Source organism: Drosophila rhopaloa, unplaced genomic scaffold (assembly GCF_018152115.1).
Source record: "Drosophila rhopaloa isolate 14029-0021.01 unplaced genomic scaffold, ASM1815211v1 contig_80, whole genome shotgun sequence".
Lineage (NCBI taxonomy): Eukaryota > Metazoa > Arthropoda > Insecta > Diptera > Drosophilidae > Drosophila > Drosophila rhopaloa.
The window spans coordinates 750163-775752 of NW_025335179.1; the positions used below are offsets into that span (position 1 = coordinate 750163).

Below are 25590 nucleotides of genomic sequence, written 5' to 3' on the forward strand. Positions count from 1 at the left end.
AGGCCCCTAACATTTTGATTACGAAAATAAGAGCTACTTTCGATGCCGTATGTGTTATGAACAGTACTGGCTTGAATTTTTTTGGGCATAAGCAAGCAGGACGTGATATTTTTCAAACCCCGATACGACAATTTTATTAGATTTTAAAAATATGTACACTTTATCTTTTCTTTATTTATTAATAAAAGCATGAACTAAAAAAAATACGAAATAAAAAATAAATGTATTTTTGCATGTACACGTATAAATAGTTTAAAATAATATAATATAATGGAAACCACCGCAAACAGTGTGAATATTGGAATTTTAAAAATGTTTTTTTTTTTTAACTTTCGTCAGTATTGGTTGATAGTCGTGTTTAGTTTGTGGTTATTGCTACACTATTATCATTCTGTAATGTTTGTGGATATACGTATAAATAAATTAAGGCCTATAGAATAGCTTTCTAGGACACATAATACAAAAAGTACTCGCGTCTAAAAAATCGAAGTGAGTTTATTTAAACACCACACACGACTACGATTCATCTGTTATTATCATTGCATTCGTTCTTTTCACTTCCCATCGTCCAATAGTGATCAAGGATGTCTTCGCTTGTAAACCGAACGTCCGGATCCGACTGCAACATATTGGTGATTAAATCGCGCACACCGTCGCCTATATCCGACCAGTATGGATCAGGAAACTCATAAATTCCAGATATAATCGAGTCAAAGAGAGGTTCTTGTTGGTTGTCAAGCGCCACAAACGGTGGGAAGCCGCACAGTAATATGTACAAAATGATACCAGCGGCCCAAACGTCGATCTTTGAGAACCGAAAAGGAAAAATTTAGTAAACTAAATCCAATTCATAACAGTTTATTTCGCACCTTTAACCCATATCCAACTTCTAATAAAATCTCTGGTGCCACATAAGTGGGCGTTCCACAGACAGCATATAGAGGTTCGGTTACCTCACAGGCTAATCCAAAATCAGCTAGCTTTAGTTCAAGAACGTTTCCATGTTCGTCTAGTTCAACCTGTAAATGTAAATTGTTCCATTAATGATATGCAACATATATGATTATTCGTAATTACAAATGTCTTACTAAGAGGTTCTCCGGCTTAATGTCTCTGTGCACAATGCTCATGGAATGTAGGTACGACATGGCGGATCCCAAATGCCTAATCATAATTCGCGACTGACTTTCTGAGAACCGCGTCACCTGGGTAATTGCATCAAATAGATCGCCACCTGAAACAATTATGTTAACATAATTTGGTTGGCAGATGCTGCACAAAATTTCTTTCTATCAACATACCACTTACATACTCCAGTACCAGATACATATTTGTATGTTGGCCCACATCCATTATAAGTGATATTATATGCGGATGATCCAGCTTTTTCATGACTCGAACTTCGGCGTCAATATAGTGCTCCTTGCCCTTGCACTTGCTTTTATCTATAATTTTCAGTGCATAGGGATCACCTGTTTGGCGGTCTTTGATCTTAAGCACAACGGCGAAGTTGCCGTCGCCGATAATTTCTCCCAGTGTGTAATGGTCCCGAATATTGGCTGGCAAATCATCGACCTCTACGCCAGAGATCTTAAGTAAGGCCTGTTCATCGTCTTTAAGCGTGGGAGCCACTTTAAACGCCTCAGAATCCACCATCGGAATATAAACTTTTTTGCTCTTGACAGGCATCTTAGGCTTTGGTCCCACGCAGGTGGTCCCGACAGTCCGTAGGGTCTTGCGTATGATATTGATAGCACGTTGCTCATCCGCCTCAAGCTTAAAATCCTCCGCTGTGTTGATACGCTCTGTACCATATGCAAAGAAAACGTCATCCGGCCCAAAAAAATCAGCGAGTTGAACCACTGAAGTTCCTGAAAGGGTAAATACCTTTCTCACATAGCCTGTATCTAGGTGAACCACTTGCGTGATGGCGGTCAGGACGTGTTCAAAGCTTGGACTGTTGCGCTTGTTTAGTAACAAACGCATAATGCGTCGTGGTTTAGTTCCATTGCGTATTAGCGTTACGATACGTGGATGAACCACAGTGTCAAGCTCGCTGAAACGGGACGTGTTCAACGGACTCCCGTTGGTCACTCCTCCAACATAGACTGAAACTGGCCCATTGCTTGCGAGTGATCCATTTTTAAGGGGAGATGCTGGTCGATAAAATTTAGGCAACCGCTGATTGTTTGAGCGACTAGTGTTGGCCAGCGTCAGATTAGACAAAGGCTGGGAACTAGTGATATATTCCACCTTCTTAAAATTCTCGTTATTGCAGGAACAAACGTAGCTCTGACCGTCTTCCAACTCATCGAGGGCGGTAATCTGCAGAGGCAAAATCATAAAATTAGATGCCAGTAGTGATAACACCGAGGAGTACACACCTTCTTCCCACACATGCTATATATGGTGCGAACTGCCCCTGGTATCTTCACATTCTCCTCTAGCAACCGGGTAAGGTCTTCGTAAAGACTCTCGAAGGATCGATATCGTTCGTTGGAGACAGGAATTGTTATGCCCGGATAAAAGCGATCACCGTTGCGGTAGAATTTAATCCGATGCGCCTTGCGTGTCGGAGTTCGGCTGCTCGAGATGCGCTTCTTAATATGGGCGACGTTGCGTACAACACCCAAGCATGCCGTTGAAACAGAGCCAATAGTGGTGCTAGCTTCGATGGTGTTCGCTTCGAGCGTGGCCGAGGTGTTTGAGGAAGCACCACTTAGCGACCCGTTTGATTTTCCCATACTCCCGCTGCCTGTTAGAGAGCCAAGCAAGATCTTATCCTCATTCAACTCCTTATCGAACTCCGAGGCGGAACTCCCAATACTGTCGCAATCCCTATTGTGGCTATTGAAGTCCTCCTGCCGCTTTTGCTGTTGATTCAGCTCCTCGAAGAAAGTGGTCTCGGCGACGGCATCCTTAGCCACTCTCTTCTTTGGCGTAACGTTGGGAGAGGCTGTTGCAGAAACAGATGCTTGGAGGGAGCAGAGCACGGATGTGGTGCAATGCAGGCTATTCACCTCTACTGTCTGTACTTCCATACTAGAAGAAAATGGGTATGCTAGATTAGAAAATCTTTTTATGCAGGATTGTGGATATATTTGACTGAATTCCCTTATTTATTATTGTTTTACTATTAGTTTTTTTGCTTCTGTGTTATGTGTTTTTTTAATACTTTTTCTTTTACACAAGCTGTCAAACTACGAAGTTTAAAAGAGAATGTAATTCAATTAAATCTCGGCTTGCTGGACTAGAAGTCACGAGTCCAGTTGTTGAACAGAGGCCACACAACGCCGCTCTTAACAATTGCATAATAAACAAGAAAGGAAGCAAACTTCGGCAAGTCTAAGTTTATATACATTTAGATTTCTATGCCTATATTACTAAAAACAATGAAGCTATGTCGATTTTGCGGTGCATTTTGCAATTATTTCCATCGCAGCTATTTGATATTGTTGTCCGATTTTGACAAAACTAAAAGCTGTATAACATAGATATGCGATTTTATTTTTTTTAAACAGTAATTCCGAACTTAATTAAAATTAATTATATATATAATTTAAAATATACTGTTTTAAAATCTTTAAAATAACAATTTTATAAACAAATATCAAGAAATTTATTGAATATTCGTTGTAAATTATAATGATCAGAAAAATCTCCCGAGTCGATCTAGACACATCTGTATAAGTCTCGAAATTCAAAAATCGAACAATCACTTAGTCCATGTCCACAATACACCCTCTGCTATTAAACGCTGAAGCGGATAGAAAAAAGTAGCAACTCATGCGTCTACCCATATCACCAATGCAGATAATTCAGGTTCCATGGTCATGGGGTTCGTGGACTGAAGTAAAAACCCCACTATTTGCCAGAAATTACATGAAATCATCGTTTTTGAAAAACGGACTGGAAATTCCAAAAATAAATCTCGTTTTTATGCCGTAAATTATGTTTTTATAGTATTATAAACCTATACCTTGAGTTTGATCACAATCGATTTATTGCTGTTATATATCTGACCATACAGATGACGATTATTCGCGAAGAGTAAAAGCTATTAGCATACTAAGATTTTTTTTCAATGTGTACGCTGATCATGTTAGAAAAGCTTCCTATTTCCATTTGCCGCCAAAGAAAATATTGTAAAATTGATATATTTCAATGTAAAAAAATTAATACATATCTCACTGCAAATGTTTATTTATTATAAAAAAATCGGCAGGTGTAGAAATTTAATCAAAAATAATACTTTTTTTTCGATATCTTTAAAACTGAGTTCGCGTAGAAACAGAAAGACAGACGGACATGCTTATATCAACTCAGGTCGCGATCGTGATCAAGAATATATATACTTTATAGGGTCGGAGATGGCTCCTTCACTGCGTGACAAACATTTGACCAAAATAATAATACCCTCTGCAAGGGTATAAAAACAAACTTGCAAATAGCTGAACTTTTGCACTTAGAAATGAAACAAACGTTAAACTTGACTATATGAAAATAAAGGCTTATTGCATGGCATCTTTTGGAAATCAAAATCTTACGGCTAAGCAAAAACACTTTTCATTGACCTACTTACAAAATTGTATTATCTAATGCTGTCTATATAAAACGATTTCTTTATATCCGATAATGTGGGTGCAGATAGTAGCTTATCCAAAAATATTGTTGAGCTTGAATTACCCATACGTAATAGACTTCAGCATGAATGCATCCAAAACGACAAATAAATCACTTAGTCTAGAAGTAGGCACATTTTTTTTCTGCACAGTATATTTGGGTGTAAGTGAGTAGGGTAGTATTGTCTGTTTTGATTGACAGTGTTCTCACTAATTCCATAGTTGTACAGCTGTTGATAAGTACAGCAAAATTGGTGTGCAGTAGTCAACGCACTGTACAGTGTTTTGGTGTGTACTGTACAGTGAGTAAAATTTCATGACTGCAGTCGACTGGTACATACACACATACATATATAGATCTCGTGTGTATGTATGTCATAGAAAGAATACGGTTAAAAAATTTATTTGTATTTACGTTTCAAATGTATTTATTATAAAATAAAGAATTTAGAAATTATTAATATTTTAATTAAAACTAATTATAACAATTATTTTATATTATTAAAGAATCTATATTTAAGTTATTAATATTGGAATGAAGGAACATTATTTTATTTACCATGTCTTCAGTGACTGCACTCATCTGGACAGTTGTACACAGTCAACACACAAGCTGTACAGCGTGTTTAAAATCGGACAAATGCTGTACTCACTCACGAAGTCTACAACCATATCTGTACTCACTCGAAGTGAGTACACTGAAAATGTTGTTCAATCTTCTTCTGGCCTATAGAGTATAGTGTACAGTAAAGAATGAGTGCAGTATTTTTAAGAACACCATAGTACTGTACAGATCTGTTATGCTACAAATGAGTACATTCATGCAGAAGTCTAATACGTAACTTCAAACTGAAGGATAAGTTGAAAAGAATCATTGAATATATAATAAAACAAAGCGAAAATGCTCTTAATGATTTTCTTGTTGAACGAGTAACTACGTAGTCAGAAATTTTAAAATGGTGGCAGTTTAACTGGTGTAAACGCTTTTAAGCTTTAAACTGTAATCGAAATAGTAACCTTAACAGTAAACGAAACCGATTTTTGATTTGGTTTAAATTCCTGCTTTTAATCAAGAGTATAAAATACTTTTAAAAAGTAGTAAGCTTTTAGTCAAGCACCTCACACATTTATCGCTACCCGAAAAATCGGATAATATGGCTACCGTTTTTAAAGCTAAGAAAACTTCGAAAAAACTTAAGAATATCGTAAAACTTGTTCATGCGATGGGAGCAGCAGATTCTACACGTACAAGCGTACGTGTAGATTATTATAATGCCATGATTCGCCTCAAGGAGATGAGTCGCTCCTGTCCACTATCGTTTGGCACGGAAACAGTTATTCTATTTCATACTTTTGTATCTAGTGTTAGTTAGATGTTCAGCAAGCAAAAACGACCATTTGGCGACTAGGGACAATAAACATAGAAAATGACTCTTGTCACACGAACCAAATAAGCACCCAGCTGCGAGAAACCGAACTTGACGTCTTTTTAGACCGAAAAGTCAGAAAATATAAGTTTTCTGATTATATAAGTTTTCTGATCATAAGTTAATCGAAAGAATGTTTTACTTTCTGAAATAGCACAAAACTAATGAATAGAATATAATGAAATTTTAACAGATGTATTTTAAAGGTTAGTATTCAGGGGTTATATACCTTTTTTTGCCGAGAAAAATAGGAAAGTTTTGATTTTTTCATGTATGTAGCAATTTTTGGTATTCCATGAATGATTATATTTTCTGAAAGTTCAGTTTGTTGACAATATTTGTGCAAAACTTTGTAAAAAAAAAAAAGCATTGAATAGTTTTTTATGGGTGGCTGTTTTCTCTTAATCGCCTTTTTTTGGAAGAGCCTTGCGGTGATAATTCCTCATGACAAATTGGTCAACTGAAACCGTAAAAATAAAAAATTTTCTTGGTTTAGAGTAATCTGAACGATCGTTTTTATAATTTTTTTATGTCGCTAGAGTTTTTAATCGATCGTTCAAGTACACAGTTTCAGTCGTTTTTCGCCAATCCGTATCACCGCAAAGTCATTATTCAAAAAAACACTATTTCGAGATATTCGCGTTTAAAGTTTCAAGTTTTGGTTTGGGCGGGGACGAAGCGCGCGGCTAGGAGCGCTGTAACTTTCTTTCTACTGCTCGAATCTCTATGAAAATTTGAGGAAATGTTCTCAAGAAGTTGTTCTTCAAGATAAAGCAATAAATATATTTTCGATTTTTTGAAAATGAAAAAGGATATAACCCCTTAACTGAACTGAGCCCGGAACTTTTCAGTCCATGTATTACCACTAACCATACAACATATAGACTGGTCATTTCATACAACGAATTTGGTCACAAAATTTTTCACTCGGGGAGCCCCAGTGCTGGAATCGGCAGGCCCCGACACTTCGTGTGCCTTCGGGTTTTTTCGCTCTCGTTCTAATTCTTATTTTGACGCTCGCGCTCGAGTTCGGTCGTTCAGTCGCAGAGTCGCGCATTTTGAAGAAGGTTGGCCTGCGCTTGAATTGGGCTTTATATGTATGCGTGTTCATGCATTCTCATACAGGGGTGCATGTGTGCGATCATTTCATTTCGATGCAGTAAGAATATTTTGTCTTTTGCTACTTTTCAGACTTGGTACCCTAACAATATGGGCGTATTCACTATTGGGTTAATGATAACAAGAAAGGAAAGCTAACTTCGGGCGGAGCCGAAGTTGAAATACCCTTGCAGAATATTCTGCAAATTATATTCTCCAAAATTATTCATATGATGCATTTTTAATACTCATAAAAAATCCCACCTTCCTAACTTTAAAATCACCAAAGTTATTTCATTTCCGATCAATCAGTTATATGGCAGCTATAGGATATAGTCGGCCGATCCTTATGAAATTTAATATGTCGAATTGATTGGGCAAAAATAAAACCCATAGAAAATCCCAACTTCCTAACTTTACAAACACCAAAGTTATGGCATTTCCGATCAATCAGTTATATGGCAGCTATAAGATATAGTCGGCCGATCCTTATGAAATTTGGTAGGTCGGATTGATTGGCCAAATATAAAACCCATAGAAAATTCCAACTTTCTAACTTTACAAACACCAAAGTTATGGCATTTCCGATCAATCAGTTATTTGGCAGCTATAAGATATAGTCGGCCGATCCTTATGAAAATTGGTACGTCGGATTGATTGGCCAAATATAAAACCCATAGAAAATTCCAACTTTCTAACTTTACAAACACCAAAGTTATGGCATTTCCGATCAATCAGTTATTTGGCAGCTATAAGATATAGTCGGCCGATCCTTATGAAATTTGGTAGGTCGGATTGATTGGCCAAATATAAAACCCATAGAAAATTCCAACTTTCTAACTTCACAAACACCAAAGTTATGGCATTTCCGATCAATCAGTTATTTGGCAGCTATAAGATATAGTCGGCCGATCCTTATGAAATTTGGTACGTCGGATTGATTGGCCAAATATAGAACCCACAGAAAGTCCCAACTTCCTAACTTAACAAACAGCAGAGTTATGGCATTTCCGATCAATCAGTTATATGGCAGCTATAGGATATAGTCGGCCGATCTCGGCCGTTCCGACTTATATACTGCGTGCAAAGGAAAGAAGGGTGTGTGCAAAGTTTCAACTCGATAGCTTTAAAACTGAGAGACTAGTTTGCGTAGAAACAGACAGACGGACAGACGGACATGGCTATATCAACTCAGGAGGTGATCCTGATCAAGAATATATATACTTTATAGGGTCGGAGATGTCTCCTTCACTGCGTTGCACACTTTTGACCAAAATTATAATACCCTCTGCAAGGGTATAAAAATAAGAATATTATATGTTATAGTATATTTTTAATATTTCAGCATATATTTCATCTTGGTTTACAAATTCAAATCAGTGGTAGCAAAAAAATATTTTGCATATATGTATGTATTCCAATTAATAGAAATCAATCTACTGAGATAGGAACAGGGCACATCGCAGTCGGTGTCTGCGCTTAGTGGTTCAGAAAACTTCAAACCAAATCAGCTTTGGTTGTTGTTCTGCGAGCGGATGGTGCCTGCATAGCCTACCGACGATTGAATTTTAGGGGTGGGTACAGAAACAAGAACGGCTGTTTGGCTTTTGTTTTGTTTACATTTTTTAGGACACTTGTTTTGAATGATATGTTTAATGAGTTTTGGTTGATTTTTTTTTTGATTCGCAGTGTAATTTTGTTTAATGTTGTTATTTAATGATCTAGTTATATATATTTTTATGTTTGCTTATTCTTGAAAGTCGCCGCTCGAATTAGTTACCGATAAATATATATACATATATGTACACCTGTGTTAAATAGTAGTTTTTAAACTTTTTCACAACTTAAAAAAATGAATTTAGGTTAAACTTCTAAAATTCTTCTAAAATGGAACAAATATACAAATCTGATTTTTTTTTTAAAATAATATTTAAATTTTTCAATTGTATAATATTAATCTCGGAAAATAACAAATTGTTTAATCACTATAAAGTACATCCAAAAAATATTCAAAGTGATTTTCTTAAATGTATACTACTATTTTAAATCAAGAAGTAAACTTTTAATGATTTTTAATATATTTAAATTTCGATCGAATAATGTAAAAGTTTATTTATCCAATTTTTCCCACTGTAAGCACAGGTGTATGTAAGTAATATATGTATTTAAATCGGTATCCAGGGAACACCACGAGGAGGCCATTGCAATTGCGATGGAGTCTTCAATGAAGACTTACGAGTCGACTTGAGATATCAAAATGCTTTGAACATCTCCTTGTTCCCCACCTAACAATACCTCCTATACCTACAAAAAAAATTAAACATTTTATAAGAAACTAATTACTGTTTGAGTATTTTTAGTTTTCTTGCACCAGCTGTTGATACAGCTTGAAAAAGCTGAAAAGTCCAGCATTTATTCAAATTGGTTTTCGGTTACCCATTCCTGTTATGAACACAGGATAAAAATGCTAGATGGATTTATTTTAATTTTACTGCGGAAAAACAGTAAATGGCTTACAGAAAAAATGTATACAAAAGGAAAAGCTGTATCAACAGCTGGTGCAAGAAAACTAAAAATACTCAAACAGTAATTAGTTTCTTATAAAATGTTTAATTTTTTTTGTAGGTATAGGAGGTATTGTTAGGTGGGGAACAAGGAGATGTTCAAAGCATTTTGATATCTGAAGTCGACTCGTAAGTCTTCATTGAAGACTCCATCGCAATTGCAATGGCCTCCTCGTGGTGTTCCCTGGATACCGATTTAAATACATATATTACTTACATACACCTGTGCTTACAGTGGGAAAAATTGGATAAATAAACTTTTACATTATTCGATCGAAATTTAAATATATTAAAAATCATTAAAAGTTTACTTCTTGATTTAAAATAGTAGTATACATTTAAGAAAATCACTTTGAATATTTTTTGGATGTACTTTATAGTGATTAAACAATTTGTTATTTTCCGAGATTAATATTATACAATTGAAAAATTTAAATATTATTTAAAACAAAAAATCAGATTTGTATATTTGTTCCATTTTAGAAGAATTTTAGAAGTTTAACCTAAATTCATTTTTTTAAGTTGTGAAAAAGTTTAAAAACTACTATTTAACACAGGTGTACATATATGTATGTATATTTATCGGTAACTAATTCGAGCGGCGACTTTCAAGAATAAGCAAACATAAAAATATATATAACTAGATCATTAAATAACAACATTAAACAAAATTACACTGCGAATCAAAAAAAAATCAACCAAAACTCATTAAACATATCATTCAAAACAAGTGTCCTAAAAAATGTAAACAAAACAAAAGCCAAACAGCCGTTCTTGTTTCTGTACCCACCCCTAAAATTCAATCGTCGGTAGGCTATGCAGGCACCATCCGCTCGCAGAACAACAACCAAAGCTGATTTGGTTTGAAGTTTTCTGAACCACTAAGCGCAGACACCGACTGCGATGTGCCCTGTTCCTATCTCAGTAGATTGATTTCTATTAATTGGAATACATACATATATGCAAAATATTTTTTTGCTACCACTGATTTGAATTTGTAAACCAAGATGAAATATATGCTGAAATATTAAAAATATACTATAACATATAATATTCTTATTTTTATCATTAACCCAATAGTGAATACGCCCATATTGTTAGGGTACCAAGTCTGAAAAGTAGCAAAAGACAAAATATTCTTGCTGCATCGAAATGAAATGATCGCACACATGCACCCCTGTATGAGAATGCATGAACACGCATACATATAAAGCCCAATTCAAGCGCAGGCCAACCTTCTTCAAAATGCGCGACTCTGCGACTGAACGACCGAACTCGAGCGCGAGCGTCAAAATAAGAATTAGAACGAGAGCGAAAAAACCCGAAGGCACACGAAGAGTCGGGGCCTGCCGATCCCAGCACTGGGGCTCCCCGAGTGAAAAATTTTGTGACCAAATTCGTTGTATGAAATGACCAGTCTATATGTTGTATGGTTAGTGGTATTACGTAGCGTGAACTGAGATGCAAATCATACCCTCTTATTTCCATTTCTTGGTCGCCTTAACATTTCTTTGCCAAGTAGATTAACTAGAAATTAATCCCCTAATATTAAATCTTTATAGGTCTAACTATGATTTGCATAAGCCTTTCAGAGTATTGTTCTGTCTATAATACACTTTTTCCTATGATCCTATAAAACGATTAACACTTACTTCATCAATATTGTTCCCCGAAAGTACAACCACCCTGTTTAGCAGGGTGATCTAATCACACTAGTGCGAGATAGGTTTAATATCCGCGAGAATATATTTGACAGCACCAAGCTCTGCATCTCCAGAGATTCTCGAGACTTAGCAAACGAGGTCTTCCGTTCCAATCATATATTTATTTAAACCTGTAATCTATTTTCAATATAAGCAACCACCGAAGCGTTACTTTCAGTGTTCTTCTTGAGATAGGGAGCAAACTATCCAAATATTACCGGTACCTATCACATGTCTAGGTTTTTTTTTTTTTAATATTAAAAAGTATATTTTTATTTAAAGTTTAACAAGTTTTCTACTACCTATGTGGCAGCTTGACCAGGTTGCCTGTCTTTGGAATTTTAAGATCTCTTTCGATGTCTCTAGTTCTCATGTACCAGGGAACATTGCAAAGTAATCTAACGATTTTACTTTGTGCAACTCGAATTTTGTTGAGGTTCGATTTAGCCGTTATACCGTAGACTTGTAGCGCGTACTTCCAGATTGGGCTCAAGATGGATTTGCCTTTGAAAGCACTGACTGCTTGATCATTGTTGTGTGTCTCTGAAATGTAAGTCCTCTGTAATGTAAGTCTCGTGACGAAGAGTAGTGCCAAGCATAGTGATTCCTGAACAATCCAAAGGTCTTTTCGCGACTGTGACACAAGCACATTTGCTGCAATTAATGCCTATGTTCCATTCAGTGGTCCACTTTTCGAATCGCGTCACATACTCTTGAAGTCCTGCTGTTGTAATGTCTATGCTAGTACTCCTGACCATTACAGCAGTGTCGTCGGCATACGTAGCTATGAGCATGTTATCCTCGTCAACTTCTGAACATTCCCAGGAATCAGGCATATCTGAAGTGTACAGCGAGTAGAGAGTCGGGCCCAGTACACTGCCTTGGAGTACGCCTGCAGAGATAGGACGTTTTGACGATTTTTCACCGTCGACAACCACACTGAATTTTCTATTTGATAAAAAGCCCTGGATAAGAATAAAAAGCTGGGGCGTTAATAGAGTCTTTAGCTTGCTCAGAAGACCATCATGCCATACCCTGTCAAAGGCTTGTTGTATATCCATGAATACAGCAACTGTAAATGTATACAGTCCTCCTTAGCTTCCAAGGCAGAGTTTACCACACGGTGAAGCTGTTCGGGGGTACCATAGCTTTTACGGAAACCAATCTGACACTTTGGAATTGCTCTACACACGTTTTCAAGTTTAAGAACTTTATCCAGTATCACCCTTTCCATCATTTTCCCCAGTGTAGGTAAAAGACTAATTGGCCTGTATGCATCGACTTCAGGGGACTGCTTTCCAGGTTTGGGGATCATCGTGATAATCGCCGATTTCCATAAGGTAGGATAATGTCCCAGCCTCAGAATACAGTTGAACAGCAGTACTATAAAGAGCACAGCCTTTAGGGGTAAAAGCTTTATAGTCCTATTGTCAAGAAGATCCTCGCCTGGAGTTTTTTTGGCTTTTAGATTTCTTATCTGAGTTTGGACCTCTTCTAGTGTAACTGGGTTTGTGTGTAAAGCCATTTGAAAAGGCCAGTCTAGGTGTATTTGAACTATAGTTAGATTTTCTACCGGAGTGAGGTGTAAAGGCTTGAATCTTTCCTCTAAGCTGTTTGCAAAGATATCAGCTTTCTGTTGACTGGAGCTGCACCATCCACCAGCCGGATTTCTAATGGGAGCCTTCGGAATGACCTGTCGTTTATATCGATTCGTGAGCTTCCACAAAGAATAGTTTGAAGATGCATCTGGACCAGCATTTTACAGCATATTGTCAAACTGGTCTTGCTTGTTTTTCGCCAAGACTTTGCTTAGCCGATTAGATAGCCTCTTGTAGATGTTGTATACACGGACATCTCCTGTTCTTGAATATTCCCTCCTAGCTCGTCTTTTTTGTTCAATGAGAGCTATAGTATTTTGTGGAAGAGGACTTCGTCTAATCTGGCTAGGAAGATTTTTCTGTTTGGAAGACGTCATAGACGCAGCCGTGTATATTTTATCCATGAATATCTGGACCACATCTTCGATATCCTCTGGATTACATATTTCAATGTTTAGATTAATGCTTCTGTCTAAAGCATCCTGAAATTTGTCGATGGAAGAGCCGGGCGGAAGAATGGTTTTTCTTCCGGGCTTATATTGCACTGTGTGGCTTAGTGTTGCAATAACCGGCAGGTGATCAGAGAACAGTTCATATTTTGTTTCGATTGACAGTTTGTTGATTGAGACCCCCTTTGTAATGAAAAAGTCCAGAGCCGTTGGAGTAAGCCTTGTATTAGATGAGAAAAAGGTAGGTTCACCAGTAGCAAGAACTTGGCAAGAGCTGGTTGCTATTGCTTCTTGTAGACGTTTTCCTCGACAACATGCCCTTAAGTTGCCCAAACATCGATGTTTCGCATTGTAGTCACCTCCAGCTAAAAACCTCGGACCCAAAGTGCTCAGAAGTTGGTCAAGTCGTTTTTTAACCAGGTCTGGTTGGGAGGAAGATATAACGAAGCTAATCTGATGACCCCACCACTGGTCGGAACATCCAGACTTGCTAGTTGTAAGTCAACGCGCGTTATAGGCTCGTTCTGAAAGTGTTGAATGTTCGCTGTGATAAGGACTGCAGAACCGCCCTTAGCAGTATCACTTGGATGGTTAGCACAATATAGATCGTAGCCAGGCATGTATGCTTTAAAACCAGGCCGAGTCTCAGTAATTAACATAATGTCGACTGTGTGGGCAATAAGGAAAAGTCGAAGCTCTTCATTCTTATGTACTAATCCTCTTGCGTTCCACAATCCGATTTTCAGGGGCGATACTGTCATTTTTCGGCAATAAGAACTTGCACTAGCTCACGAAAGGCCTTGTTTGATTCTATCGTCTCCGTGACTAGTTTGAACAGTTGATCCCATCTAGCGTTAATATCAAATATTGCCTTCTCAAGGGTAGACAATTTCCTGTTGGAGTTGTAGTCTTCTCCAGAACTATGTGTGAGAATTCGACCAGCTGTAACGCTAGCAGTGTTACGAGAATTAATTCTTGTCATGTCTGCGTAGGAGACGCCATCTCTAACAGCAGAAATTGATGTTGAACGTGCGTTTCGGCTTTCATTTGATTTATTGTTGTTGATCTTGCAACTGGTTTCAGCTTTTTGCTCAGTTTCATTCTGACTTTGCGGCCTTTGAAACTGGCGGGGTGATTTTCTCCACAATTAGCACAAACGCATTGGTTGCTGAGATTTAATTCACACGATTTAGTAGGGTGCACTCCTGCACACTCCCTGTGTCTACCTATTTGTTTTATTTTTAGTGATTCGGAAACATTACGAGACTGCTGAAGGTTGACATAAAATAAATTTTGTCTTGTTTTTGCATTCAAAATTTCTTCGCTGTCATTTTCCTCTGCAGCATTTTCTCGCCAACCAGGCTTCCTTGGGCAATATATATTGGAAACGACAAATCCCTTATCGGTGAAGCAACGTTCAATTTCCTATCTAGGAAATTACAGTAGAATGTATGTTCTTTATCACTAGCCTGAAAGGTTTATCTTCTCGGAGCTGATGATGCCAAAACTCGCAGTTTAAAGCGGTCAAACTATGGACTACTTTTCTGAACGCTTCTGCACCAGCAGTGTATATGCGAGAAATTCCATGCCTAGAAGTACGTATATCGTAATCCTCTGCGGAGATAACCTGATTAAGTGTACCTTCAAGCGTTGCCATGTTATTCAACTTGGGTACACAAATTGGTGGAGGTTTCGGATTAACCAACTTAGTTGATCTCTGACCCACTAGAGAATTGGGTTCAGAGGTCTCCTTATTAGTCTCCATCTCTTCGAAGGAGTTATTCCCCTCAGCTAGTGGTGCAAAGCGGTTATTGCCCAAACCATTTGACGTCGATGCTTGACTTCCCTTACCATTCAGTATCTTTTTTAAGTTACCTTTACTCTTTTTCAAGTTTGACGGTTCTCTACTAATATCCGTTTTCTGCGAAGAGAAGAACTTGGTGTCTGAAATAAGCACCCCATTGCAGGTATCGCTGGCAAAATATTAGATTTTGGGCACGTAAACATGGCAGCAGAAAAAACTGAAATGGTACTAGTGGAGGCCCCAACGGTGTATGTTGTTCCAGACAGACACGAGTAACTGTTACTGTGTTGGTAACTAGTGTGGCAGAAGTAGTTTTAGCAGACCTTTGCAGTAATAGTTCAGTAGATTCCATCTGTCGTAAGGCCAAGTCTTTGACAAGCTTAGCTCGTAACTCCGCTGGAGATTGACCAGAGATTTCCTTCATCTTCTCAAAAGGGTTGTTGGAAGGGTTGTTATAATCCATTTATTAAGTAACTATATTTTCGCTTAGGAAAATAGTAGAAATAATAATTTCTTATCTCTCACCGGGCAGAGCGTGCGCGAGCGAGAGACAAGACACTAGCCCAAAGGGCAGAGTCGAACACAACGTTGACACTTTTGATCTAGTGTTTTGCAAGCTTGGTGGAGACACCGGCGCGGCGGTCGGTGTCTAAAAATAGATTGGTAAGAGCACAAACAAAAGAAGTTGGAGATCACTCCGGTTGAAGATAATAGCTAGTCACGACCGTTCGAAACAAGTGCGTAAACTCGACTGCACATGTCTAGGTTAAACCAACATACAGTAACCACGCCTTTTTTTGTCGAAAAAAATAGGAAAATTTGGATTTTTTTATGTATGTAAATATTGTTTTTATTAAATACATGATTATATTTTCTGAAAGTTTAGATTGTTGACAATGTTTATGCAAAAAAATTTGAAAAAATGTTTAATAGTTTTTAAGAAACGGCTGTTTCCCTTAAACGCCTTTTTTTAAAGAGCCTTGCGGTGATAATTCCCCAGGACGAACGGGTGAACTGATACCGAAAAAATACAAATATTTCATTAGTTTAAAGTAGTATCCTGTACTTGAACCAACGTTAAAAAAAATTTTTTTTTGTGAATACGGGAACGGTTTATGCAAAAAATTACGTTTTTGGACGCTAAAATTCTCACAAAACCGCTGTAACTTTCTTTCTACTGCTCAAATCTCTATAAAAATTTGGGGAAATGTTTTCAAGAAGTTGTTTTTTTTTATTATACCCGTTACTCGTAGAGTAAAAGGGTATATTGTATTCGTGCAAAAGTATGTAACAGGTAGAAGGAAGCGTTACCGGCCCTATAAAGTATATACATATATTCTTGTTCAGGATCACTAGCCGAGTCGATCCAGCCATGTCCGTCTGTCCGTATGAACGCTGAGATCTCGGAAACTATAAAAGCTAGAAGATTGGCATTTTTCATGTAGATTTTAGGAGTTCCTACGCAGCGCAAGTTTGTTTCAAAATGATGCCACGCCCCCTCTGACGCCCACAAGCCACAAGCTGTGGCCACAGTTTTGATACTATTATGAAAATTTTAATTGATATGTATTTGTTTCGTCAATACCTATCGATTTGCCTAATAAAAGTTTGCCACGCCCACTCTAACGCCCAAAAACCCATTAAACGCTTATGCCTGGCTAGCGCCTACATGGCGCCATCTAACGGATGACTTTGGAACAGCTGGCCAAGGTGCTCAACAGAGTCAATGTTAATTCTCGATAAGGATTTCTATTAAAGGAAATTGCGATGGTTTTCATTTGTCAATACCGAACTATATCCCAAGATCCCAAATCAAATCAAGTTATTCAAATTGGAGGTCTGAGTCAAACAATGGCGTATGAGTGTATGCTGGTGCAGGACAAAAGCTGCCTGCGCTAAAGCAGCGCTGGTGCTGATGCTCGTGCTGTAAAGCTGAGATCGCCGAATTCAAATTGATAATTTGAACTTTTTGTCCTTTTTTTCTGTGGTCACTCTAATTCACATTATGTTAATGCAAAATCTAAAGTTGTTTAGCTGAGTAACGGGTATCTAATAGTCGAGGCACTCGACTATAGCGTTCTCTCTTGTTTTTTTTATAGTTTGTTGAACACGCTACAGTTTAAAGTTGGAAGGACAATGGCCTTAAAAAGCCGCACCATAGCTTCAAGGGATTGGCCGCTGCCTGGACGAAGGACCCAGCCCATTTTGTCAAGTTTTGTTCTTGCTGATCCACAAACTCGATCAATTTGTCCCTTTCAACAAAGGCGACGGTCTAAGGTAACTCCGAGGTACGTCACCTTATCTTCGTGCTTGAGTTGTTCATTAAGATAAAGCAAAAAAAATTTTTTCGATTTTTAAAATGAAAAAGGTATATACCCCCTTTGGTAAGTTTTTTAAATGTCGAATGGTTCAAAAGTAAAAGTAAATGCGCTGAGCGGTATACGGCCTGGCATTCGTACATATGATCCGCCGGCCGCGATTCTTAGCTGTTTCGTGTAATTGATTTGTCCCAAAACTTAAAAAAAATTTTGCAGATTATAACTTTAAAAGCTTTATTTCGATTTCTATGTCGATTTTGAGCTGCATTTTGCCATCGTTTCTATGGAAGAGTTTCTAAAAAGGTAATTCTGATATAGTACATAACTACTTTATACCAAAGAAATTAAATTTTTTTTTCATTTTTATTTTCAAAATTTTTTGATTTTCTTATAGGTGTTTTATGTTATAGATCTCCGATTTTATTTTAATTGAAACCGTTATTCCACAGTATTTAAATATTACCAAATACCAAAGAAGAAAACAAATTTTAAAACAACAAAGTTACTTTTCAAATTTTTTTTCGATTGTTCCTATGGGAGCTAATGATATAGTCGCCCGATCTGGCTAGTTTGAATTTATAAACTACCTGCAATAGAAAGACAACTTTTGGAAAAGTTTCAAGAAGATAGCTTTAAAACTGAGGGACTAGTTTGCGTATAAAGGGAAAGACGGACTGACAGTGCTAGAATGGCCTAGATCGACTTTTCTGGTGACGGTGATCAAGAATATATATTCCTTATAGGGTCGGAAATGTCTCCTTCACTGCAAGGGTGTAATTATGACTAAACGATTATTTATGTACATACATTAATTAAAAAAATTATTATTTTTGAAATTTAATTTATTATATAAGGTTGTCAAATATCTCCCTTCCGCTTTTTTTGGTTTTTGAATTTGGAAGCTTTGTGCAAAGCGCTACATATCGGAATCGGGCAATGCTATATATCGATTGAAAGGTCTTCATAACATGTTTGGTTATTGCGTTAAAAAGTTATACAAGTTCGCTAACGCCGAAAGCGTTGATGTTTGGGTGCCGCATGATTTGACGCAATAAACCTGTTCGACAGAATCAACGCCTGCGATATGCTGCTGAAACGGAATGAACTCGACCCATTTTTGAAGCGGATAGTGGCGACGAAAAATGGATCACATACGACAATATCAAGCAAAAACGGTCCTGTTTGAAGGCCGGTGAATCGTCCAAAACTGTGGCCAAGCCGGGATTGACGCCCAGGAAAGTTTTGCTCTGTGTTTGGTGGGATTGGAAGGGAATCATACACTATGAGCTGCTCCCATATGTCCAGACACTTAATTCTACCATCTACTGCGGACAACTGGACCGCTCGAAGCTGGCGATCGACCAGAAGCGACCAGAATTGGCCAACAGGAAATGTGTAGTGTGTCACCAGGACAACGCTGTTTAAGTTGACTATAAAACATACTTTAAATTAAAATGCTCCGAAAACTATGCAACACTTAACCAAAATAAATTAATGCAGTAGGCTTACTGGCTTTCTTGAGTTTCTTTCAGTTTTATAAGGTCTGAATTTATGTTAGATGCTAAATATAAATTATTTTTGAAAAGATGATAAACGGTATAAGGATGGGGTGGGTTGGTACCCTTTAAAAAAAACCAAAAAAAGATTAACAACTTATTTAAATGCATTGTGGATAGGATATATGACGAAAAATTGTAATGCTGTAGACTTACTGGTTTCCTTTAATTTGGCCAGGTCTGAATTGTTGTTTTTACTCGGAAGTGAATTGTGCTTTAAACAAAAGCTTAGTCTAAACTGAGTCAGAGTTTTCCATCCAACAAATCTGGCTACTTAATAATGCAAAAAGTATAATTTTCAAGTAAAGTTATCACTAAGTATTTTAAATTTAATAGCTTTGCTGGCGAGTCTAATAACCCAGCCCAATGCTTGCAGAAAGTTTCCGTGAGGTTTTACAGGAGGTAACAGATCAGTTTTACAAGAGGGAACAAAGATTGCGTAGGGATTTTTTATAAATGAAAACTGGAACAGGTCTGAAAAATACGTTACAGTATAAGAAAGCCGTATAACAATCATATTTTAAAATGTTTCATTGGGTATTTTAAGGGAATAAATTACACATTATGTAACACATAACACAGTCACACTCAGTATTGGGCTTACGTGTTTCACGAGCTGCATAGAAGGCACGCTTTGCCCATAAAATAAAATGGTTGAAGCAAAGATAAACCGTTTTTATAAAGGAACGAATCGAACACTAACAGATGGGCTGATAAAAGTAAACAACCTAAACTTGGAGAAGAGGCTCAAAAGAAATCAAAGCTTCCACATTTATATATTAGGGAGAAGAGCCTCCACGTCCTAGTCAAAAAAAATTGTTGACCTGGTCGGAAAAGGTAACTTAAATGTTGTTTCGGTAATTAAAGGGAAACCAAGTTTCACGGCACGAGCTAGAACCAGACAAGCATAACAGATGTACCGCAGAATCAAGAATGGGCACACTATGAAATCTGCCCTCAGATCAAAAAACCAGAAACAAAAAAAAATTCGGAAACTGATGAGAAAACCATATGTATACGAGGAACTAAAGAATCGAATGCTACTATAATAATAATATAACAAGAGAGAACGCTATAGTCGGGTGCCCCGACTATCAGATACCCGTTACTCAGGTAAAGGGAGTGCGAGGGAGATGGAGATAGAAACTTTGATCACGCAAAACTTTTTAACGAATGGTCAGATTTGAAAAATTTCTTCTACATTTCGATAGGTATTGATAAACACAACAAAACTGCATTTTTACTTTTCCGAAATATTTAAATTTTTAAAATCGTATATAAGCGATTGTGGGCGTTAAAGGGGGCGTGGCACCTTTTTGAAACAAACTTGCGCTGCGTAGGAACTCCTAGAATCTGCATGCAAAATGCCAATCTTCTAGCTTTTATAGTTTCCGAGATCTCAGCGTTCATACGGACGGACAGACGGACAGACAGACAGACGGACAGACGGACAGACGGACATGGCTATATCGACTCGGCTAGTGACCCTGATCAAGAATATATATACTTTATAGGGTCGGAAACGCTTCCTTCTAGCTGTTACATACTTTTGCACGAATACAATATACCCTTTTACTCTACGAGTAACGGGTATAAAAATAAGTTAACAAACTACGCCTCATGTCTTCGTTTCCTTAGCAGCCAGGTCTTCATTCGCTCCTTCGTAAGGAGCATTTCCTACACCAGTGCTCTAAAAACAGGATTTGATAAGCATGAGCCAACCAGGGAAACTTGGAGCAGAAAATGAGATAACCACATGCAACATTAAAACTATGATGGTGACCCTTTAATAAAGCATGATGAACTTATGTCATACATGAAAACAACCATGCAATCATGATACAGATGAATAGATGCGTCTTAATAATTTTTGCTTGTCTACGACTTTCTATGCCAACGACGATTCACGGCATAAACTTGAAATGACTACACGGAAGAACCGATTAGAAGTACTAATTACACCAAAGGTTTTTTAACAATTTATTTGCAAGCTACATCTATCAAATTACATTCAAGCAAATGCAAAATTGAAATCGTTCTGTCTACTGCCCTGTCTAATGTATGTCCCCGCCTTTTTATATCAGAAGGAATATTATAGGAAAATTATGGCAGCAGCCAAAATCTCAACACCACAAAATGTCCAGACCAACCAATACAAAAAGAGAAAAAACGAGGACGGAAAATAACTTCGACAAGCCGAAGTTTTAATACCCTTGCAGAGCTTGCCGAAATAGCTAAAATTGAAAAGTAGAGAAAGGAATAAGTTATACATAAATAAATTAGATTTGCGTAGTTTATAAAAATAGAAAAAAAGGGATTTTTTCGCAGCCTTTAACAATTTTTCCTATGGAAGCTATTAGATATAGACGTCCGATTGGCATGCGATTTTCTCCTGATCAAGGTATGCGTAAATAAATAAGACTTTGAAAAATGTATGTCAAAAAAGCTATACACTGCGCGAAATATTCTGAAAATCATCAAATTTGGACCGATTGTTCCTATGGGAGCTATAGGATATAGACGTCCGATCGGCACGCGCTTTTACCCTGATCAAGGTATGCATAAAAAAATACGATTGGAAAGATTCATGTCAATAGCTTTTACACTGCGCGAAATATCATAAATTCTTGCAAGATATATCCGATTGTTCCTATGGGAGATATAGGATGTAGATGTGCGATCGGGGCGATTTTCAAACTTGATCTGCGTTCACATGTTTTAGGACGACTGTGAGCTTTTAAACTGAGCTCGCAAACGGTATTGAAACAAACGGACAGCAGACAGACGGACAGCAGACAGACGGACAGCAGACAGACGGACAGCAGACAGACGGACAGCAGACAGACGGACATGGCTATATTGACCCCCTATTGACCCTGATCAAGAATATATATACTTTATAGGGTCGGAAACGTCTCCTTTACTGCGTTACAAAGTTTTCACCAAAATTATAATACCCTCTCAAGGCTATAAAAACGACGGCGGAGACTTGACAAGTTAAAGTTACCCCCAGGCTCACCAATGTTTAAATCTATGCAGAAACAGTTAACCCTTGAAGAAACTAATCGGGTCTGCATCAAAGAATACAGAGCTGCAAACTTAGGGAATAATATACTGTGATATTCCCAAAAGTCTCAAGTATTCGATTAAGTCTTGCATGATGGTCTCATACATAAAATCAAAACGCCTAAACACACTCATAAGTTACTTATGTCATGGCAACCGAGACATCCACGTTCGGCGATCACTCTGCGACTCTAAGCCGGTCGAAATGCCCAACTCGAGCAACTTCCATACATACCGATCATCAAGCTGAAGTGTTAAAATATAGACATATTAGTCCGATTTGGTTGTTCGCGTAGGTCCCTTTCAGTCTGCTACCAAGTATCATTTTTAGCGCTGTATTGTTCATTTTAAATGTTGTGTAGTATGCTCACATATCGGGTACACACTATACCACTTATATCACTGCAACATTGTGGCATTTGTTTATGTCCTAATATTCCCAGCACTTCAAGAGCGGAGTAATTCGACCCACACAATAACGTTATGAGCATCCTAAATGCTGAGCCGGCATGTCTGCATGCGCGGCCGATCATTCGGTTACCATGTGAGCATAACACCCTCTCATGAGCGGCCGCTACTTGTGCCGCTTATATACACTTACGCATAAGCATTGACCGCTGCTCTGCAGCGGCACATATACATTAATATAGATATTTAGATACATAAGCGTTGGCCGCGGCGCTGCTCGCGCAGCTATGTGAATTTTAAGCCAAGCCAACTTATTCTTAAGTCAAGCGGCAACATTCATGAAATGAGAACCGAACCGAATGCACATTTATTAGTGCCGTATTAAATTCAACAAAATAAATATTAAATACAGAATTGATTGAACTTATTAAAGTTGTTCAAAATGCATCATGCTAGAATAATTAGCCACAGCTGTTCAGATCAGCTGTTATCGGATTGTGGATGTGCGCTGTGGGTATCGAAGTTTCACATTTGTCAAAAATCCCTACCGTTTCGAACGGATGAACTCTATGGAAAGAGGGTATCAGACTTGAAGCTAACATTGGTGGAGACCGTATAATGAAGTAAGGAGAACTATCGATAGAAACAATGATGGTTATAAGTGGCTTACTCTTTAATTATGAATGACTTGTGACTTTTTAATTTTTGTTTTGGCTGGAAAAAAAATATAAAAACGCGACTGACTTACACCAAAATTTCGTGCTAGAATCGATTTATTTCGATAATAAAGGTTTAGTTTAAACTCTATAAGACAAGATTAGCAAAAAGTTAAAATTTTGGTAAAACCCCGTTTTTGAATACAATTTTTATATTCAGAATAAGTTGCAAAGTGCACAGCACTGCTACCTAAACAAATATTATAAAAAAAAAACACTGAGAACAAAAGGTTAAACAACATACTACATTTCAAAATCAATTGACTGCTAAGGACAAAGAAGTGGTTTGCCGTTAATCAAAAAACGGCCAATGTCTCTTGAACGAACGGTTTTCCTGTTTCCTTTTTGCTCTGCTTATTTGCTGACCGTTTTGCAACGAGCGAAGAAAATAAAAGTCTTTTGAATTTGTATGAGTTTATATGCGAATGATCAGTCTTATTGTAATCCACACTTGCTTTGTGTTTAAATTTTTGTGTCAAAAATGGCTCGCTATCACAACAAAAAAGTGTGCTTTTTTCACTTTTATGCAGAAGACAATAAGTTTAAATGCAGGCTCTCACGCAACAAATTTAAAACGGCATTTAATTGCAAGTATTTTATGAATGCGAGGTAGACGACGACAAAGTTCAAACAAATTTGAAAAAAATAAAAATTTCATATGAAACCAATCGTCTCTTCGATTATAAAGATTGTGATGGAAAATCCGATGGAAAGCCTGCCTTTTTTATTTCTAGATAGCGAAGGGTTTTGACAGATATTAAACCCAATTTATATAGCGCTTTCGATGAATCCCATAACTTCTCGAAATGTTATGGAATATGAGTTTGTCAAAGAGCTGACCATTAAAGAAAATATAAAAGCGGTTGTAAAGGGAAAGCTTGTATCACTGAAAATAGATGTTGCCACAAGAAAGGATTAGGCTATTTTGGACGTGATTTTACAAATGATACAATCTAGTCATCAAGACATCAAGGAAAAAGTTATGGAGATCATAAATGACTACGGAATAACCCTTGATCAAATCTTAATTGCAAAATATGTTTTAAATGACGGTTATTGGAAACCCAAAACTATAAGAATTACATCGGATAATGGAAAAAAACAAGATAAAAGCCATTCAAATTTTAAATTATGATTCGCAGACTTTGCGTATTCGACATCAACAAGGTAGATGAGATCAGCGTAACAGTTTCATCATGTCGCAAAATTTGTAAGTTATTGCGTTCAGAAAGGAATATTTAAGTGAAAACATAACATTTTTTAATATTATTTTAAATGTTTAAAAATATTCAACCTGAGCAGACGTTGGTTGAACAAGGGTAAAAAAACGTAACATGTCAAGATGTTGTTACGAGATGGAACTCTACATACTTAATGATATTAAAATTGTTAGATTTAAAAGAGTTCCTTGCTGTACACCCTAGCATTAGTATTGATGCGGACTGGGATTGGATGGATATATATATTTACGCGTTCAAGGACACATACGAAGCGACCTTAAAGTTGCAGAATAAAAAATTAGTATAGAGCGAATTTTACATAATATAGATGGAGCTTAAACTAAAGTGCGAGAACAGCCAAAATTATATACAAACAAGAAAGGAAAGCTAACTTCGGGCGGAGCCAAAGTTGATATACCCTTGCAGAATACTCTGTAAATTATATTCTCCAAAATTATTCATATGATGCATTCTTAATACTCATAAAAAATCCCAACTTCCTAACTTTAAAAACACCAAAGTTATGGCATTTCCAATCGTTCAGTTATATAGCAGCTATAGGATATAGTCGGCCGATCCTTATGAAATTTGGTAGGTCGGATTGATTGGCCAAAAATAAAACCCATAGAAAATCCCAACTTCCTAACTTAACAAACACCAAAGTTATGGCATTTCCGATTAATCAGTTATATGGCGGCTATAGGATATAGTCGGCCGATCCTTATGAAATTTGGTAGGTCAGATTGATTGGCCAAATATAAGACCCATAGAAAATCCCAACTTCCTAACTTTACAAACAACAAAGTATTGGCATTTCCGATCAATCAGTTATATGGCAGCTATAGGATATAGTCGGCCGATCCCGGCCGTTCCGACTTATATACTGCGTGCAAAGGAAAGAAGGGTGTGTGCAAAGTTTCAATTCGATATCTTTAAAAGTGAGAGACTAGTTTGCGTAGAAACAGACAGACGGACAGACAGACGGACAGACGGACATGGCTATATCAACTCAGAAGGTGATCCTGATCAAGAATATATATA

General features: G+C 37.3%; 1 protein-coding gene across 3 annotated transcripts in view; it reads right to left on the minus strand.

Annotated features, from left to right (window-relative positions):
* Positions 1-206: 206 nt before the first annotated feature.
* LOC108041705 (serine/threonine-protein kinase GA29083) overlaps positions 207-25590 on the minus strand; it is a 46081-nt gene continuing 20697 nt past the window's right edge. For all 3 annotated transcript variants that reach the window (XM_044461801.1, XM_044461802.1, XM_017119702.2), the window contains exons 2-6: positions 2385-3042; positions 1302-2325; positions 1089-1234; positions 870-1019; positions 207-805 (exon numbers count right to left, since the gene is read on the minus strand). In XM_044461801.1, coding sequence (XP_044317736.1) covers positions 524-805; positions 870-1019; positions 1089-1234; positions 1302-2325; positions 2385-3041 — 2259 coding nt within the window. In that variant the 5' untranslated portion in view covers position 3042 and the 3' untranslated portion in view covers positions 207-523. The remainder of the gene's footprint in view (positions 806-869; positions 1020-1088; positions 1235-1301; positions 2326-2384; positions 3043-25590) is intronic.